The 19,851-nt window shown below is 53.1% G+C and overlaps 1 protein-coding gene across 1 annotated transcript in view; it reads left to right on the top strand.

Moving 5' to 3' along the window:
• The first annotated feature begins 2,236 nt into the window (after nucleotides 1-2,236).
• Nucleotides 2,237-19,851, top strand: part of ITGA2 (integrin subunit alpha 2) — a 78,015-nt gene continuing 60,400 nt past the window's right edge. Inside the window, exons 1-2 of the mRNA XM_045204840.3 lie at nucleotides 2,237-2,392; nucleotides 18,127-18,247. Coding sequence (XP_045060775.2) covers nucleotides 2,335-2,392; nucleotides 18,127-18,247 — 179 coding nt within the window. The 5' untranslated portion in view covers nucleotides 2,237-2,334. The remainder of the gene's footprint in view (nucleotides 2,393-18,126; nucleotides 18,248-19,851) is intronic.

Consider the following 19,851-nt stretch of genomic DNA (forward strand, 5'->3'; position numbering starts at 1 on the left):
ATCTACCACAGACATCTATGCATATAAATAAAACGCATTTTAAATACATTCACCCAAGAGATCGCAATAATTTTAAGAGTGTAAAGCGCCCCTGAGACCAAAGAGTTTGCGAAGCCTTCCCTCGATCCTCTTACTCCCTGCCCAATACGTGGGGTCCAGCACAGTGGGACGGAGGCAGGACAGTGGGACTAGGGATTTTAAAGCAGGCCTTCTCAAACTTTGGTCTCTGGAACCCTCCACACTCTTAAAATGAATGCGGAGCAGAAGTCGATAATCTGTTTGTCTGCGATGAAAAAAGTCTGAGTCCTGATTTCTTTTGCCCCCATGCCGGCAAAACCTGCACTTGTCCAGCTCTGAGCTCAAAAGCAGAAGAGGGTGCGTTGTCCTCTCCAGCACCCGAAGACAGAGCTCCGGCTCCCCACTCACGAGAAGGAGCTCTCCTGCCCCCAAACACAGTCTGTTCGGAGCTCGCACTCCCATCCCGTGAGTCCAAGGGGCAGATCTGTTCAGCTCCCTGAAACCTGGCTGACTTCCTGCAAGAAAGGAGTCTGGGCGTGGTGTGGGGTTAGTGAGCGGCCACCAGAGAGCTCTCCGCGGCCGCCGAGGTCTTAGTAAGCCAGTGAGTAGCAACCACAGGTCAGAAAAAAGGCCCGCAGGTGTTTGTCAGGATTAGTAAGCAGAGTTAGTCAGATAAGAAGACAGGAAAGAACTGAAGGCTATCCATTTTGGCTTCAACGGTACAGAGTTTATGGTCATAATTAGAAGCAGAAATATCTGATCAGTACCAATTTAAGACTTTAAAAATTTGAGACTCCGGTTATATTTTGTTTGCTTTTTCCTTCTATTGCTTATGTTCCAGTTAAAGGTGAAAAATATAACCAGAGTCATTGAAGTTAAGAACAATCTAACAATAGCCAGGGCGGGGGTGGGGGGTGGGGGCGGGGACAGTGGGTAGAGGGGATTACAGGAACTACTATAAAGGACACATGGACAAAACCAAGGGGGAGGGTGGAGAGGGGGGAGGGAGGTGGGTTCAGCTGGGGTGGGGTGGAGGGATGGGGAGAAAAGGCATACAACTGTAATTGAATAACAATAAAAAAAAAAAATTTGAGACTCCAGCCCTGGCCATGAAAGAGAGCATTTGATTTTCACCAATTAATGAAGTTATTTCCACCTTGAAACACTTGGTTTTCCAGGGACAGTACCCTAAGCACCCCTTCCTGCTTTAGTGCCTGCCCCACAAAGATTTGCATAATAACTCCTTAAGTATAATTCATTAAAACACTTGCTCGCTTCACAAAAGTAGTTACTGGAAGACTTCTAGTTTCGGCTACATGCTGGGAATTTGTGGAGGAATCTTTGGAGGAAAAGTCAGGTTTAAAGAAGAGCGAATATCCTACCACTTAGGTTGGTAAGCAAAAATGCCACCTGAGGTCTTAGAATGTTTTCTTTCCAGATAAGAGACTAGCACGATGCAAGTGAACCGGTCCTGGAGTCGTGCAGGCCGGGAGGAAGGGTCGCTCAGGGGTGCCCACCTGGGCTCCGGCTCCCTGCATCTAGGAGTAAGTAGCTCAAACTTAGCAATGCAGTCAGCTCTGTATTACGTTGGAGGAGAGGAGCAAATGAGGATCTCAGTCACACACACACACACACACACACACACACACACACACCCGCGCTCCTGCAGCAGGTCTCCCTTAAATGTCACCTAGGATAATCATAGCTTGGGAGCACGTTTTCTTTCTAACCTGGTCGTTCCAGGCTTATTTTTGTCAGCTTCTCCGCCCACTTGGGAAAGGCAAGGCAGCCGCACACTGCGCAGCCCCCGAGCCCCTACCCCCCACCAGGAGCCGCCAAGGGCTGCAGAAGGGCGAGCGAGAGTCGTCCCGGGGACCGGGGGTCTCCGGCGGGCGGGTGTCCCGCTGCCAGGAGCAGGGTGGGGACAGGCTGGTGGTCACCCGTCTCATTTCCCCGGGCTGTCCCGTAGAGCGCCGGACAGGGTGCAGTTCGCACCGGCCGCTTCCCCAAGGTTTCCGGACCCCTGGGCTGGGACCTAGGCGCAAAGCGGAGGTGCGGTTTCCGGGGGTGTGGGGCTCAGGTGCGGCCCAAGGGTTGGGCAGCGGGGCTGGGTGGCGGGGCGGGGCTGGGCGGGGCGGGCACAAGGCCCAGGGGCGGGCCGGGGCGGGCCTTGGCGCCCCCGGAGCTGCCCGGAGACTTTTCCCTGCGCTCTCCCGGGCCGGGAGCCCAGCCCTCTGGACGGCCTCTGGCGAGTGGCAGGGTTCTTGGGTCCCTCTTCAGTCCGCGAGCAGTTACAGTGCCCCGGGCAGGCGCAGGATGCGGCTGGGACGCACGGGGACCGCCCCGCGGCGGCTGGTGCTGCTGTTCATTCAAGGTAAGCGAGGGCTGCGCTCCGCAGGGGCAGCCTGAGGGACAGGTCGTGGGGACCCGGGCGCAGGCAGCGCGCGTCTCCGTTCCGATTCCACGTGGACCCAGGCTCCCAGCCATCTGAGGCGGGATGGAGAGACTCATCCATGCTGCCCCGCCTGGTGTCCCCACGAAGGAGGGACTCACCGTCTGTTAAGCACCCTTCAAAGTCAAGTCAGTGCGAGCTCTGATTTTAGGCACACGCGCAGGTACACACCTGTGCACAGACAGTGGGCGTGCGTGGGTGTCCGGGGGGCAAGTCCCGCAGCCCGGCTTAGACAGGTGCTGCGCCAGGCCCGGGGCCAAGGGTTCTGTGGGTCCCGGGACTCTGCTCCTGGGCGGCAGCCTGCTCCCCCGCAGAGCCTGGCCTGTGCCTTTGAGGGAACCCGGGCGCCGCAGATGCTGATTTTTCACCCCAAGAGTGTGCTGGTGCCCCCACTTCTTCAGCACGCAGCACTGGCGTTTCTTGCCACAGGGGACAGAAAAACCAAGCGCCTCTTAGGTACTTGGCAGAGGGGAATTCTTCCTTCCCTCCTGCCTTCCTCTTATTGTTCTAACGTCGCCTGTTCAACGAATGTAAACTCGAGCCAGGAAAAGTTCTTTCCACTTTCTTGATCTTGGCGCCACCACAGGAGAACTGCCGTTGCGGCGGCTCCAGCTGCAGGGCGGCGAGCGGGGCCCACGCCTCGCCACGCTGGGACATGAGGCTGGGGGTGCGGGCCGCTGCGTCGCCGCGCCCGGGAGAGTGCTTTCCCCAGACCTTCAGCAGAGCGCAGGGTGAACTTCAACGATTTTACTCTACTTGGGCGGGGGTGGGGGGGTGAGGGGGAGTCACATTTCTGTTTTGTAGTTTGATCAGCCATCAAAACAAATACATGGTCTCTGATTTTCAAATGTTTTTACAAAGGAGTTAACCTAAATATTTCCTAAACTGTCCCCCTTGAGGCCGGAACCCAGTGGCTCTTCCTCACTGTAGAAGAAACCTAATCCCTATGACCCTGGAGCAATTTCTCAGGCCAGAGAGAACAGAGAAAGAGCCACCCAGTCCCATCGCCAGCAAAACCAGGCACCATCAGATTTCCTGTTCAACCTGCTTCTGCTGCTCAGGCACTCTCTCCTGACCCCTTCCCAGGGAGTGTTTTGAGGGGCCGTCAGCCCTAACCTGGGGGTTTCAGGTGAAGTTGGCTTCACGTGGGAAATCCGGCCCTGCAACACGACAACCTTCCCGAGCGCTAATAGACACTTAATTCCAAGCTTTTCATCCTCTTTAATTACCCATTATTAACCGAAGCTATGGAAACATAACATCATTTTCTCATCTCCGAGGCGTCGTCAAGGCTTGTCTTTGACAGGGGAGTGAAGGGAGGAATGTGTTGCTTCAAGGCCTGAAGTCAGGTACAGAGGTTTTAACCTGGAGTTCTTCCTGAGGACACCTCCTTGCAAGCAAGCAAGCAAGCAAGCAGAGGAGGGTTACATGGCACCAGCAAAACCTTTGTGTAGCTGTCTCTTCTTCTGCTCCAGCTCTTTGCATCCTCAAGGTTTCCTCCTCATCCAGGATGGTCACGGCAAAGCTTTGCTAGTGTGACACCAGCGGGGGTTCCTAGGGAAGCAGCAACATTTGGGGCCCCCTGAACACCCGAGATGAGCACGAATAACTGAAATCTCTAGGTCAGTGGCGGCCGAAATCGTAAATGGCATTTCCCTATCGGTATAGAGCTGGTGAGGGTTCACCACTGCTCCACACGCCTGTAGTTGTTTATAAGCCGTGCACGTGTACAACCGTGCAACCTAAATACATACCAGAAGTTGAAACGTTGATGACAGATGTGTGTCAGTGTTTACACATCTTGCATTCTCTCCAGCCTACGTGCTAATCACTGGAGAAACATACAGCCCCGAAGTGTCATTGTCAGCCCAGATTCAGGTTCACCTGCCATACCCCTCCCCCGGGTATTCAAGGAACACAGTCCTCGCACTTTGGTGTCAGAGTTCTCACCTTGGCCTCTGTCCAGGTGCCTGCAGCTGAGATGGTAGCCGGCCGGTTGGGTTGGGGATGGACGAGAAAGACCGCAGAGGCCCAGAAAATCCACAGTAACTAATGGGTCCAGAGGGGCGAGGGAAATGTCGTGGTGAAATGCACGAGGTCACTCATGCGTCCTCTGGGTTCTAGGTTTCCTTCTCGCTGGCTCCGGAACCCTCCACAGACCATTTCCCATCCTCTCCCCCACTTCCCCTCAGGCTATAAGTATTCTTACTGCTCTCCTGGTAAGCAAGTCCTTTACTATGTGGTTTGGCAGAGCTTTCCTCCTGAAGCACCCTCCACCTCCGGCCCCTGTCCTCCCTGTTTTTCTTTTACCTTCCTGGCTGTTCTTTCTTAGTCTCCTCCACTGGCCCTTGCGTGTGGCCCAGTCCTGGGTGCTATTTGCGAGTTCCATCCTGGATCTTCCTCTCCATCCCACCTGTTCTCTCCGGGCCAGTCACAGTGCAAGCCAGCATCTGACCAGGCTTCTGTGCTGGCTCCCCAAGCGGTATTGCCCCCTGCCGCCAGCATCTCCACCCGGATGTTCTAGGAGAGTGTCAAACTCAACATGTCCTCCGTGGAAGTCCCACCTGTCCTCTGAACCCTGCTCTTCCATTGTCTGCTATTGTTGGATGGCAGCCTTCCGTGCAAACACTAAACAGGGGCCTTTGCCTTGTTCTTAGCCTCACAGCCCATCTCCAGCCTCCAAGTTCTGTCCCTTCTCCCCAGCCCGAGAAACCTGTGCTGTACCATCCACGTCAGGCCCTGGGCTACTCTGTGTGTGTGTGTGTGTGTGTGTGTGTCTGAACTACTGTAGTTTTTACACTGGCTTTTCTGTTTTTGTCTCCTGTTCCTCTGGCCCAGTCTCCTCATGGTCCAATGTTGTCTTTCTAAAACTAGGCTGTATCCAGTCACCCCTTGCTTCACATGTTTGGTGGCTCCCCGTCTTGGGTAGGGGAAAGTCCACATTTCTTGGCAGGTTCAGAGAAAGCTCTTTGCCATCTGGCTGCAGCAAACCTGTTCAGCCTTTCTTCTGCCACACCCGCCCTGCTCACACACAGAGGCACCCACCCTACACTTGTGCACACACAGCCCCCCCCAAGGCCATATGTGCACACCTCACACATCTTCTGTGACCTGACCACACCCGATCGTACCACAGTTAGTGTTAGCACATTTTCCAGACTGTTCTCTTTGCCCTCCCTGCCTCGATGCCTTCTCCCTTTTCTCTCACCGCTTTGCAACTCACCGTTGTCCTGTGTTAGAAGAAAGAGCCCCAAGCAAAATGATCAATCGGGGAAGTTTTCCTTTTATAACACAAAGGAAAGTCTGAGGCCGTCTCTCATTTCTGGGGCCTGCCCCAAACCCCAGACACCCTCTGATAAACTCACCCCCTCCCCCATGGCCCCCCAGCTGCCACTGCCTACCCCGCTACGCTTTGCTGTCTTAAACACTGGTTCACAAGCCTCTGTTTGATTTAAATTAATGGCTGGGGGTGCAGGATTTAGTGCCTAAAAACAATTACTCGTATGTTTCCGATGTTCAGCCAGGTGTGGAAGTAATTGCTGAAATATTAGCTCCGCACCCCCTCAGTCCTAACCGACTGAAGTTCCAGTGTTGCCTGTACCACCTCACTGTGAGGTGGCCACCGAGACAGGTAGATTTCAACACCAGGAGGCAGTGGGTGTGTCACTCTGCGCGAATTCCCTCCAAAGTGGGTGCTGCCTGCGGCTGTCTCCCTGTGCTAACCGCCGTGGGCAGGTTCGAAGGGAGAAGTCTGTTACTGTAAAGAAATGAGCTTCTCACGATGGAATTTTAGACATTCTGCAAAATAAAGACACATTCCCTCAGCGTGTCAAAAATAAAGACTCTCAGCCCTGGCCGGGTAGCTCAGTTGGTGAGAGCGCCGTCCCCATACGCCAAGGTTGTGGGTTTGATCCCTGGCCAGGGCACATACAAGAAACAACCAATGAAGTGGAACCACAAATCAGTGTCTCTCTCTTTCTGTCTCTCAAATCAATAAAAAATAATAAAAAAAGAAAAGATTTTCAAAAAATATTTGGTACAAAGTGTCATCCTGACGTCAGGTAGATGTTACCACTCGAGTCCCCAGCTGCGTCCTGAACGGCAGCCCTGCTGGAGACACTGCTGAAAGGTTCAGCATCGAGGAGGAAGAAGCACTGCGATCGTCGCATCAAAGGCGTTGGGGGTTTTGTGGTCTGTCTGTTTGTTTCATCTGTTATGGTGACTAGTGACTTACGTAAGGAGCGCACGGAAGAGCAGCTCTCCGGGGAGAAGAATGTGCCACCACAGAGCCCGAGACAGCTCTAGGTGCTGCGAGCGGAAGGGAGTCCTGCAGAAGTTCCGCAGCGCTCTGCTGACCTGGCCACCGTGAGTTCCAAAACCCGGGGTCCGAGCGGATTTTAACGCAGCGACAGCTTTGTGGCAGGCAGCGTGCTCGCCCAGTGTGGAGCCGAAGGCGACTTGGAACCTGGTCGGAGAGGCTTCGGCCCCCCGGAGAACAAGTGCAGACGTGAGGGAAGGGCATCGGCTCAGCCCTGGTCGGGTCCTGACCAGCACCGCATCCCACCATCCTCCTTAAAGGCAGAGTCCGGTTGTGGGTTAACCCTGCCCCCTCAGCTCGGAGATCAGGGACCACTGCCCAGTGATTGGACGAGGCAGTCCTGGTGGTCCTGTACCTCTCACAGGGTCTCATTTAGACACAGGCACCTAACGAACGGTTTGGGCCCATAAGATGTGAAGGGGGATCGCTCCGGGACTTCGGGGAAAACTTAAACATTGCAAAGAGAGGTGCTTTTAAGAAGCACACTGTCAGATCCAGACAGGAAGCTACAGTCATCCCGCAGCTTTGGTGTCAGCTGGCCTGAGGGTAAAGCCAGCCCGCTGTCCCTGGGGGAAGATAGAAAGAATGCGGGTCTTTGACAGTTTTTCCATTTTTGGAATTCTTGAAATTTACAGCCATCTTATCTCATGGTGTCTTAAAAAACTTCCATCTAATTTAAATTTTAGGTTGTTTTTATTATGTTGTATTGTTTATGCCTATAACATAGAGATATACGAAGAGTTTCCATATCAGAATAGATGTCACAGGGTCACCTGTAATTAATTACCAATGAGTGGTTCGAAACTAAACGTCGAGTTCGGAGGATGGAGAAAATCACTGGGATGCATTTGAGTGTGAAGCGTCCAGAGAGGCCTTCACGGGGTCGAGAAAGAATCGTTACATTTCCCACCTGCTGCGGAGGACCTCAGGGGTCACAGGGCTCGGCGCCCCCTTTGACCAGGGCTGGCAGGGGTGGTACGGTGCTGTCAGATACCGAGCCCCATGACCACAAGCAGTACGCATGTGTCCCATCCCTTGGCCAGGGGTTTTAGACGCTTGCCTAGGGAAGGAGAAGGTCCTTCTGCCCAGGACACATGGCTCAAGGTGTTCACGGGGGGTGAAGGCTGAGAGGTGAGCAGGCGCCCCCTCGACGGGCCTGCGAACCATGCTAAGGAGCCTGGCTTTATCCCGAGGATGGCGGCAAGGTCCTGAAGGGACTCGATCAGATCGGCTCCTCAGGCAGGCCCCTCTGGCAGCAGGGAGGGTGGATGGAGAGGCCACACCGAAGGCACGAAGGCCACTTAGAGAAGAGTGGGTTCCTGTTTTGGTTTTGGTGGAGTGCACCCATTGAGGGGTGATGGCGACCAGCGTGCAGGTAATGGCCACGGGGAAAGACAGCAGGGGACGGACTTGAAAGGTGTTAAGGGAGAATGGCCAGGATTTGGTGCTTGATATGCCCTGGTGGCAGCGAGAGGGAGGAGATAGGACTGAAGGTGTTGGAAGTGGACGACTCAGTGGGTGACATTTACGGAGACGGGTGGTGCCGAAGGAAGGAGGGTTGGGTGGGAAAGATGACAGACGAGTTCCATGCGAGACAGCCAGGTATATGCGTGTCGCTAGTGGATGGTGATGTGTATACACGGAGAGGGTGAGGCGTCCAGGGGGTAAAAGCACAGACATGGCGTGGGTGAGTCGGGCGCAGAGAGAGGAGAGGACGCCTTGACCAGAACTGGAAGAAGGAGCCCCAGGGCAGTGCAGAGAGGAGGAGCAGCCAGGGCAGTGGGAAGGAGACCGGGGAGAGGGGCGCACGGGACTGGTGTGAGAAGGGAGCGTGGCCAGTAGGCTCCACTTCGTCACACACAACAAGCCAGGGGACCACCATGGCGAGGAGTGACAACATGGAACCCAGAGGGCAGCAGGCTGTGGGGGATGGGCAGGGGGGAATGTTGGGGGTCAGCGCAGTTGGGGGCAAATGACGAGAGTGGCTCTAGGGACAAGATGGGAGCCGCTGCCTGGGACAGACACACACGGGAGAGACTTGCATACAAACAACCATAATGAGATTTTCTTCACTATCACTTATGGTCGCGCACGACACACTAGTAACGTTTGGGAGCTCCGCTGAGGCCTGTGGGCACGGCCGGCCCGAACCCGCAGGGACAGGGTGGGGGGCAGCCAGGAGGAGCGCTGGGCTCCGCAGAAAGGGCCTGACCCGGGAAGGAGAGGGGAGCTGACGGTCCACGGCACCAGCTCGGGCAACAGAAGAGAAGCTGCAGCAGAGCCTCTGATGGGAGGCAGGGGAGGGCCAGGCTGTGAAACAGAGAGGCCCGCAGGGAGGCCGGCAGGCCAGGTTGGCCCAGGCCGGGGAGGGGGACAGGCCCAGAGAGAGGCCGGGCACCTCCCACTCTCCCGTGAGGAGGCACCACACACCGTTGTGTGTGCTTCTGAACGCACTCACCGCCCGGCGTGGCTGTGATGCAGGAGCTCGGTGCGGGGTGGGGTGTGTGACCTGTAGCGGTATCCCGGCCCCACGGTGCAGTTCCTGTCCGTGCTTTAATCAGATTTCCCTCCAACAAAACGGTCTAGAGCTGTGCACTTAATACGTTTCTCCAGTTCAGCTTTGGATTCTTTACTTCTGCCCGGTATCCTAAAGATCCTCAGAATAATCTGTTTAGAAATCATCGTCTCACGCGGCACAGAGAATTAGCGTGGGCTCCGAAAGTTCCCGGTAGTAAAATAGGAAAGCCGTGTATTCTGTGTGTAACTCTGTGGTGTTTTGAAATGTTTTCAAACGTTCTCATTAATCACATAAATTAGAAGAGAAATGAACATCTATCCATCGCTTTGTTAAAGTTCTAGTGAGTGCAAAGAGCTTGTACTCAAGCGTGGTGTCCACTCCACGCCCGCCGACTCCTGCACGTGTGAACGGCGTTTACTAACCAGCACACACTCGAACGCGTAGTTCACTCATATTTTCAGGCCCATGGACGACTGGGGCTGGGAATAAGTTTCAGGTGCGTTTTCCTTCCTTGGAGAGAGTCGTCTGTTCCGCTGGCCAACAGCTCGTAGAACCTGTGCGGTTTGGCCAGTGGAAGGTCCTGTGCCATGGCCGACTCCAGACAGCTTTCCCTGCAGAAGCCGCACGTCAGCCCCGGCCGCTGCAAGGCTTCCCCTGTGAAAGGAGGTCGGTGTTGGCACCGGCCAGCGGAGAGAGCAGAGTGACGGGCACTGTGTTGTCCGTTGAGGGATCACTCTGCGTTGGGCTTTGAAGGGCAGAGCAGAGCCACTGCGCCCGCGGGTGCCTTGGATGTCTGTGGCTGTCATCCCCTGATTCACTCGAAGGTGGCCTTTGTCTTTGTGCAGGCGCGACCCCATTTCCATGGATACCGTGTGGGAAAGCAGGCTGACGCAGGCTGGCTTCTGGGCGGCTCATTCAGATAATCTGTCCCCAACTGTTTACAGTCCCCTCAGGTCCGCATCCATGTAGCTTCCGGAACACTTGTTAGAATTCGGACACGGAACCTTCTGGATCAAACAACCTCTTCAGAGCCCTATTCTGAGTGCTAGTGCATGGAATTTCAGAATAATTGACACAGTGTTCTGTGTCTTTACTAATGTTATCCCCTAGGGGCGATGATATTAAAACTCAGCCCTGGAAATTGGGATCCTTGTACGTGATCTTTGTGGGTTTCCTTTCTGTGCAAAACTGGAATACACAGCCTGATGAAAAGGTGATTAAAGAAGTAATTCATGCAGATGTTATAGTGTTTTAGTCCATTTGGACTGTTACAACAAATTACCATAACTGGGTGGCGTATAAACACAGAGATTGACTTCTCACGGTTCTAGGTGCTGGGAAGTCCAAGACCACGCTGCCTGCGTGGTCTCTCCCGGTGAGAGCCCTCTTCCCAGGTCACGGTCACCGACACCCTTTTTCTCTGTCCTCGCCGGGGGGAAGGAACTGGGGGTCCCTCTGGACCCAGTTTAGGTGACCTGCTCTCATGGACCCTTTGGTGGCTCTTGTCCCCTTGGGTGTCAGCCGCCTGTGTCCTGGGCTCTAACTCCTCCCGACAGCAGACTCAGATAAGACAGGGCCCAGGTCTCCCTAGCTTGTGCCTGAGGCGCCTTGTTGACTGAATGGTGACTGCCGGGGACACATGTGACGGCTCCCAGGCCACCGCTCAAAGGCACACTCCGCACATGATCGCCAAGCTGCAGGTAGCCCTACTTCCTTCCAGTGGGCGTGTGCTTTTGAAAAGTTTCTCCCTCGCCTTGAAATGTCTAACTGTGAGCTCGTGATGGACAGCTGACCAGGCGAATGGAAGGGCTAGGGCAGTGCAGACCTGTTTCCCCCTTGCCCGTTCCGAGCCCTTTCCTGTTCTCATGGAGTGGCGCCGGGATTCATCTGTGGTGTCGCTCCGACCCAATGCTCTCCGCGCTCATCTGCTACTCCAGGACCTGGCCCGTAGTTCGGGCCCAGAAAACAAGTGCTGAAAAATATGTTAAAATAAACATAAATTAGAATTCAGATTTGAATCCTACCCTATAAAAACACTAAACTTCCTTAATAATTTCAGTTTATAGAACCTTTCCTTGACAAAGCAGAATATTTTAATGTTCTATAGAAAAAAGGACACGTGCTAAATGTCATAACTGAAGAAATGTTTGTATCCCTTTTCTTTGCTATGCCGATGCGAGAGTGTAGTTTTTCACAGATGCACTCACCATTTACGTGGGCGTAAGTGGTTTGCTTGTTTGCACTTGCTGTCTTTCGTGTCCGCTTTCCCACAGGAGCTTCGGGTTTGCGACTTTGCACTAACGCCTCCTGCTGCGTTGCGGTGGCTATTGTGTCATTGTTGGATGTTTAGGTCGTTTCCTCTGGGTCTTTTCCCCCTACTGTAAATAAGGTGGTTATAAATATCACCGTACAAGAAGGCTTTTCTTTTCTTTTCCTTTTGGATGATTTCCAGAAGAGGCATTACTGGGTCAAAGATATTGGGTGCTTTTTTAGTTCCTGGAGCATATTGAACGGTGTAGTCATCAGTAATATGTGGATTTACCAATTTCTCCAACATTAGGTTTTAATTTACTTTTTGCAGCTTTTAAACACTTTTTATAGTTTGGTGGTTGTGAAGTGGTGCTTCATATTTATTTTGTGTCTCCTTCTTTCTATTCATCAGGGTACCTGTTTCGTTACCATTTGAAAATGCCTGTCTTTTGAAAACTCTGTGTAGATTAGGATGCTTTAGAATTTAGGCCTAGATGAAACCTCAAGATATCTAGCGCACCCTTCGTTTTTATAGTAACTGGCTTTCAAAATGACTCAAGGGCAGAGCTCGGGCCTGCGCTGTGTTTGCATCCTTGCAGGCTGCCCTTGGGCCCTTCTTCTAACACTGTCTTTGACCAAAGTGCCCTTGTCCCCTAGTTCCCACCGGCTGCTTACAGTCAGTTCTCTAGTTAAAACGTCCCTACCTCTAGGGATCTGAACCCTTCAGGGAAAGCGAGAAGGCGTTCTGTTTGCCAGAGGACGGACTTCAATAACGGAGTCGGGAGATCGTTCCAGTCAGCTATTGCCCTGTAACCGATCACCCTGAAACTTCTTGGCTTCCTGTGGCAGCCACTGTTTGTTGTCTCTCATGGTCTCTTAATATTTAAGAGACTTTAAGAATAGCTTGCCTGCGCAGGTCCGACTCAGGTCTCCTGGCCAGCTCATCCGGGGGTAGGCAGCTCTCTCTCTCCGTGTGGTCCCATTGTGTGCCCGGCTGCATGGCCTGTCCTAACCCAACTCGGGAATCACGCAGCTGCATCTGTGGGCAAAGCCATTGCAAAGTCCCACCTGGGTCCTGGGAGGAGACTCACTGTGGCTCTTGACCAGAAGACTGTCTCATCATGAATTCCCAGGCATGTGTTAAAGCCACCACAGTGACTTACCCACCTAGACGGTGCTTACACGACTGTTCATTGCTGAGACCAGAGCCGCTCCACAGCGGTTGACATCTAGGGTCGGGGTGGGGAGGTGGCAGGGGGTGTGCTGTGCATTACAGGATGTTGGGGGGCATCACTGGTCTCCTCACAGGAGGTGCCAGGGGCCACCTCCCCACACACCGTGTGGCAACCCAAACTGTGCCCAGCCCTAACCAAATGCCCCCTGACAGACAAAACTGTCCCCAGCAGAGAAGCACTGCACGAAACCAGCGTGCATTAAGCACGTGTTATGTTCATGCATCGCAGAAAGAACACCAGGTCTGGACTGTAAGTTAAATGCCGTTTTTCTGGGCGACTTTGGGTAAGTCACAGGCCAACTGTTCCTGTGGGGAGGATCAAATGGTGTTATGGATGAAAAAGGGTTTTGCATGTTGTGAATGCGTATGCAATGTTATTTTTTTAATCCATAAACTGGATACTCATTCATTTTTGAGGGACCTATGGGTGCCTGTCATATGGTGGGAGGAGAGTGTTAGACGCAGTGGCCCCTCAGAGCTCTGCTTTCCACCCCTCACATCACCTGTGGAGGAGAATGGTGGCACCTTGTCCTTCCTGAATGTAAAATTTGACACTCAACACAAAGACTTAAAGAAAAATGGCATTTTTCTTTCTCAGTGAAAGCAAGGGGGAAGCCGCCCCACTGAGTTCCTGCAGCAGCAGCAGTTGTGAGGGTCCTTCTGTGCTGGGGGTTTTGCGCCGCCCTGTTCTGTAAAACCCCGAAGCTGTCAGCCAGCCGGCAGGGGCTCAGGTCGGGGCCCATTGTGTGGTCATTCCCCAGGAACCTATTCTTTCAAGTTCAGTTGGCTCTTTGTCTTTCTGCGCGGAGGGGGTGGCTTTCTGCAGGAGGTCGGCACGGCTGTCCTTCCCGCTGAGATGATGCTCTTGAACAGGGGTTCCTGTGGTTGTGTGTGTCCCCGCGATGTGAGGTGGCCCGTGACTGTTTTCCGTTGCCATGCACGTTCTGGGTAATGATTAGCTGCACTTTCAAGTTTCAAGGCTATTTTCTTAGTTTCCAAGTCAGGTTCTGAGTGACCCAGCTTCCTGCTGCTGTGGCTTCCTGGGGGTTCTGTGGGCTGATAATGTTTTCTTGCCTCTGGCAGCGTGCTCTGAGCATGCTCAGCCAAAGGCTGCACAGGCCCCTCTCTCCATTGCTCAGGGCTTGGGAACTGCCGTGGAAATGGGCCGTGGAAATGCTTGTCATATTAGAGCTGAGGGTGCTATGCCTTTTAATGTTTCTCAAGAAGCATGCTGTCCTCAGTAACACAACGATTAAGAGCGAGAGACAGAACAAAGAGCTTTTATGAAGCGCTCATTGTTCGCTAGGCACTGGGCGGAGACTTTTCCAGGCTTTGTCTGATAGCAGTGAGGTCGGAGACCAAAAACCGGGGGAGAAGTGTCCTGTGCACAGAGCTGTCACAGAGGAAACACTGACTGCAGTCAGCCTGGTGTTCGACACCGGGTCTCGGGCACGTGAGGCAGGTCTGGCTATTACTCAGCAAGTCACTCGGCAGCCGCTGCCTCGCTCAGTGCCCGAATGCTGCTTTCTGATCCCAGGGGCAGAACTGGGGAAGGAAGTGATAAGTGGAGGAGCTGCTGTCCCTGCGGGTCCTCCCAGTTCTCTGGGCCATGGGGACACAGGGAGTCTGCCACATAGCTGCTCCCCCTCCAGCGTCCTGATAGAAAAGGGAACCTGCTGAGTGGCTACGGAGCGCTGCGTTATAGCAGATGGGCTTAAGAAGCGACTGCAGCGGCCTTCCACAGACAGTCATTGGTCATTGCCTGCGAGATAGCAATGGGCAGGGCCTCAAATCCCTGGCCTCCCTGACCTCCGGGCCCATCCCTCCAGCCTGGATGCACTTGCTTCATCACCAAAAAACCATCCACATAAAATACACGCCTTTAGTGATGTAACTGGCATTAGCATATAGCTCTCCTGTATTCTACGTACCGGCAGAATTATCTCTGAAACTCCGAGCGGTAAATTGAAATTTTCTGCTGTGATCTGATTCCTCCCCATGTGGTCTGCCGGAGCTACCTGAACAAAGTACCACGCACCACGTGGCTGGTGGCTGTGACCACTGAAATTCACTTTCTCACGGCCCTGGAAACAACGGTCCCGGAACAGGGGCCATCGGTGGGTTCCTGGTGAGGTCTCTCTCCCCGGCATGTGGACCATGACCTCTTCCTGCGCTCACGTGGACTGTCCTGTACCGCATTGCCACTCCCGCTTTGCACACGGACACCCGTGGTCTCAGGCTAGGGGCCCACCTGATGACCTCTTTTGACCTCTTTTAACTTCTTTAAGAGGTCCTGTCTTCAGACAGAGTCACATTAGGAGTTAGGGTTTCAACGTATGCATTGGGGAGGGGTGCAATCCACCCCTAGCGCCCCCTTGGGCATGATAATGTGTAAATGGGTTTGTTTCTGGGCATGAAAGGGATGCATGTGTTTCTTCATATGAACCTGGAGATTGTCAAGGGGATGGCATATGCTGTGAAAAAAATAGTGGCAGCAAATCATTCCCTAGAAGTCAGCCGGAGCCTCTCTGCTTCTTGAAATTGAAATGAGATTTGTTCGATTCCCCATGCCAGCCTTGCAGGAAAATATAATGCCTTCCCAAGGCTTCTCCAGGCTGTCGGGAAGCGCCCATGTTCATTGTCACCCAGTCCCCAGTGTGCAGACTGCAGAGTGTTTGTTCTCCACCGTCAGGCCTGGCACTGGGTGTTCCCCTGTGCACAAGGTCACACACGAGCCCGTCACCGCTTCGTGGATGTGGACAGACACGAGGTCCCTGAGTCAGCGATGAAGGGCTTTATTACTCAGACCCCGGCGCTCGGCAGGAGCTCGGGCACGGTCCGTCAGTTCCCTTTGTGCCCCCACGAGGGGGCTGTGTGCAGGGCGCCACGTGGACGCAGTAGGTGCGTCACGGGAGAGGGGCACTGCGCTTGGGGAACCTGCTTTTCTGTCACAGCAAGAAGTCAGCCAGTCTGCTCTTTGTCCTGGAGGGTGGGGCTGTTGTCCCTGGAGGCTGTGGGCTGCAAACACACTCCCGAGGAGTATGGAATTGAATGGTGCTCCCCCCGAAAGATAGTTCTATGTCCTGGCCCCCCAAATCTGTGAATATTGCCTGTTTGGAGAGAGGGTCTTTGGAGATTTCATGCAGAGACCATCAGTAGACAAATGAATGCTGAAGCCGCCTCTGGGCAGGCTCAGAGCTAAGTGCAGAAGGTGCTATTGGAAACTGGAGGAGAGGAGGTCTTTGCTACATCGTGGCAGAACATGTGGCCTCACTGTGTCCTCCCGATGCGTGGGAAGGGGAGCTTTCAAGCAATGAACTTAGTCATTTAGTGGGGGGGATTTCCAAGCAAAATGTTCACGGCGAGGCCTGCTTTTTCCTTGTGGATTGTAGTAAAATACAAGAGGAAGGAGATAAAGGACAGTAGTTAATGATTGGAGAAAATCTCAGCCTATCCAAATTACCAAAAAAAAATTTAATTTAATATAAAAAGACTCACGGTTGGGCAGCTGTGCTCCAAAGAGGCCAGGGGTGGGTGGAGAGCATTTGCTGCCCAGCCTGGCAGTGGGCTTCCTGGTGTGGGAGGCCGTCTCAGCGAAGCCAGCAGGGGGCATGGCACCATGTCCCGGAGAGGCCTGGGGAGGCCTCTCCAGTCTAGTGGCACGGACCCCACTGCACACCCAGCAGACCTGCGAGGTTTCCAGGACTGTGGTCTCCGCAGACGTGTGGCCGTCTCAGACTGAAGGGGACAGACAGCAGGGACCAACGGCGCTGTGCGGGCTGGGAGGTCAGAGCCTTGAGCCACAGGGGACTGTGACCAGGCCTTGACCCCAAAGGCATTTGACCTGCTGGGTTAAACCCTCTTGGTCCCAGAGGGCCCTTGTTCCTTCTGAGGTCTCCCTTTTGAAACGGGAATGTCGACCACACGCCTGCCACACCGTGGGATTCTAGCAGCAGGTGGCTCGTTTTCTAGGTTCGCAGAACCACAGATGGAGAGAAGTTTTTGCCCTGGAACACGTCATACCCGGCCTCTCCAATCCCTGACCTGGGCGAGAGTGTTTCTGCTGGACTCTCGGGCACACCTCTCCTGGAGACCTTTGCTGCCCCCTGAGTCTCAGTGGCGGCTGATCCGCGCTGCTGCCCCTGTGATGTCCAGCTCACTGTCCTGTGTCCTCGCTCCCTCCAAGGCCCCTGCAGCTTCTGAGGCCCAGTTCCCACCGGGCACAGGAGACATGGGCTCCATGTCCTTAAAGAGGTGACACCGGAGCTGCTCAGGCATCGACTCAGGCCTTAGAGCGGGCTGCTCCCTTGTGAGAACGCACACGGATGGGGCTTTGGTGTCGGTTTTAGGGAGTTCACTCTGCCTTCGGGGTCTGCAAGGCTAAATGATGACCTCAGACGGCAGGAAGCAGAGTCCTGTCTCGACAGAGCATCAAGGTCCAGGCACCTTTCTTTCTCTTGATGACGGACAGGGTGGAGGGCAGGGTGAGGACAGCCAGCATTAATGGTCTTAGTGCAGAGGGAGCCAGAATCACTCGACTCTCTCCCCTCATTCTCTTTGCATAGAAACAGGTTTTTTTTTCAGAGATGTCTATCAAGGCTGTACCCTTCTTGGTCTTTGTTTTTGCAAGTGATCGTGTCTGGAGCATTCAGAAGGAAGCGCCCAAAAGCACAACCACCTTCGACAGTTCCCACTGGCGTCCAAGAGCAGTGTCCACTCTCCCTGCACTCTCACCCCTGAACAATGAACGATGATCTCGGGTGCTGGGTCTCCGCTCCCTCCTCTGACAGAGCCAGCCGCGCTTATTCACCAGAGGTCTCCTAGGGCCGTGCCGCCATCTTCCAGAGATTCAGCAGAAATAGAAGTAGCCTTCAGACCCTGCCCTTGGGTGGCTCAGAGTCTTTTCCTTTTGGAAAGGATCAATAGGACTGAAGTTACTTAAAAATCCCGAGAGGTGATAAGGCGTTGAAAAGTTGAAGCTCCTGAACCAGACAGCCCTGTGCTCAGCTCCTGTTCTCGCCCTTATCACTCTCCGCCCATGAGTCATGCTTTCTCCATGAACCTCAGGCTTCTCTGGGAAACAGTTGTGATATTGGCAGCCCTCTCTTAGGGCTGCTTCCGAGGGTGATACGATCATGAGTCACACACGTCGAGTACGCAGCATGGGGCCTGGCCCCAAATAAGTGCCCCAAAGCAGTAGCTACTATTTCCTGGTAAACTGATAAGGAGAAGAACTGTGGCCAATAAGTTGTCTTTAAAGTGGACGTTAAGAATTATAGTCAAAATGTATATTCCCACCTTGTAAATATGGGCTATGTTTTTATTTTTCTTACCAGGCATTTTAAATTGTTGTAAGGCATACAATGTCGGTCTCCTGGAAGCGAAGATCTTTTCCGGCCCTTCGAGTGAACAGTTCGGGTACACAGTGCAGCAGTTTATGAATCCAAAGGGCAACTGGTAAGGATATTCTCTCCTCTGTTATTTCAGTGAAAACACTAAGTATGTGTAATATTTGACTGCAACTACGTGTTGAAGTTGGAGCATGATACATCATTGATGAGTGGGGCTCATCTTTAAATGAAGGATTCTTCTTTGAGAGTTGATAACTCAGATTGATAATTCATGGGATGGCATAGTCCTAGTTTCTAAAAGCCTGAATAGAAAAGTTTCTCTAAATATTCCACAGCAAATTTCATAATGCCAGTTCTGACCATTTAATAGATGATAGATTTGTCCCTATTTCCTTCTCTGTGAACTGGTAACTACCGAGCTTCATAAATGTTCCGCTAGCTGATGGTGCCGCTGGTCTGTTTCTAGATAACAATGTAAATTTTCTCCCTCAGCAAGGCTTTGTCTGCTGGTTTCACTCTAAATCAGCCTTCCCTGCCTCCTGTGCTGAAGGTCCTCCCTCCCAGACACGCATGCAGACGTCACAAAGCTACCTTTCTCCAGTGCAGTCAACGTCTTTCAGTTTTTTCCCAAAAGTGCCCCACGTTTTTCAGTGCTGAGTAATGGTCACACTGATAAACCATGGTTACATTTATACGGGCCGGGCAAAAGTAGGTGTATAGTTGTGCGCGTGCAAAACAGTTTATTCTTGCATTGTTATTTTTTAGCTGTTGTATTGTTTTCCACCTGAAAAACCATAAGCCTCTTTTTGCCTCACCCCATACACAGCCAGCTTCGTGGGTATGGAAATACACACTCCCACTGCCGGTTGGTTTCGCGTGGTGCTTATGGCAATAAACCCAGATGGCTCTCAAAGTGTCTTTGGGCAGAAGGGCTGTAGGTCCTCTTCTGCCAGAGCGGGTGCCCCCTGGTGGACAGGATCCTGCCAGTGCAGCCTCACCCCCTGTGGCCGGGGCGGCTCCAGACTCACCTGGAGCTTCAGATCCCGGGTCCTCTACAGCTCTTTGCAGTGATTAAGTGGGCTTGTCACATAAGAGCTATACTTTATACCCTGTTTTTCCGTGTGTGAACTTATGTTTGATGTTCTAAAAAAAATAAACTCAAAGAAACAGAACACATTCTTCCCATTTTGGAGCACGGCTGTCGGTGATGGGGGCACAAAGGGACATTATTACCCTGGGAGAGGGCAGTGTGGCTCTGAAGCCACCCTGAAGGAGGTGAGTCGCGAGACAGGTGTTGGGGATGGCAGCGAGTAGGCTGGAGAAGGGTGTTAACCAACGCGAGGAGGCTTGGGGAGCAGTGAGTGTGCAGAAAGTTTGTGAGTCGTCCCAAAGGACAAGAGCAGTTTGGTTGGAAAGCCAAAAAGCAGCCACTACCGTCATCATCGGGGATCTGAGAAAAAGAGATAGAGAATCTCTAACAAGTATCTAATTTCCCGTGAGAACCATAAACGGTAAGGAGGCTACCAAGCGTGCAGCGTGACCTTGGAACCTAGCACACAGACTTGCTAATGACCCCCAATTGCATACAGCCACCCCTGCTTCCTCTCTGAACTGCAGAGGCCCATGCCGAACATCTCCACTTTAATGCCTAACTCATGCCCTTGTCAAACTTAACCAAGAAAGAACAAATACCTGCTTTTCTGCACCAGC

This window comes from Desmodus rotundus, chromosome 1 (assembly GCF_022682495.2).
Source record: "Desmodus rotundus isolate HL8 chromosome 1, HLdesRot8A.1, whole genome shotgun sequence".
In the NCBI taxonomy this organism is placed as follows: Eukaryota; Metazoa; Chordata; class Mammalia; order Chiroptera; family Phyllostomidae; genus Desmodus; species Desmodus rotundus.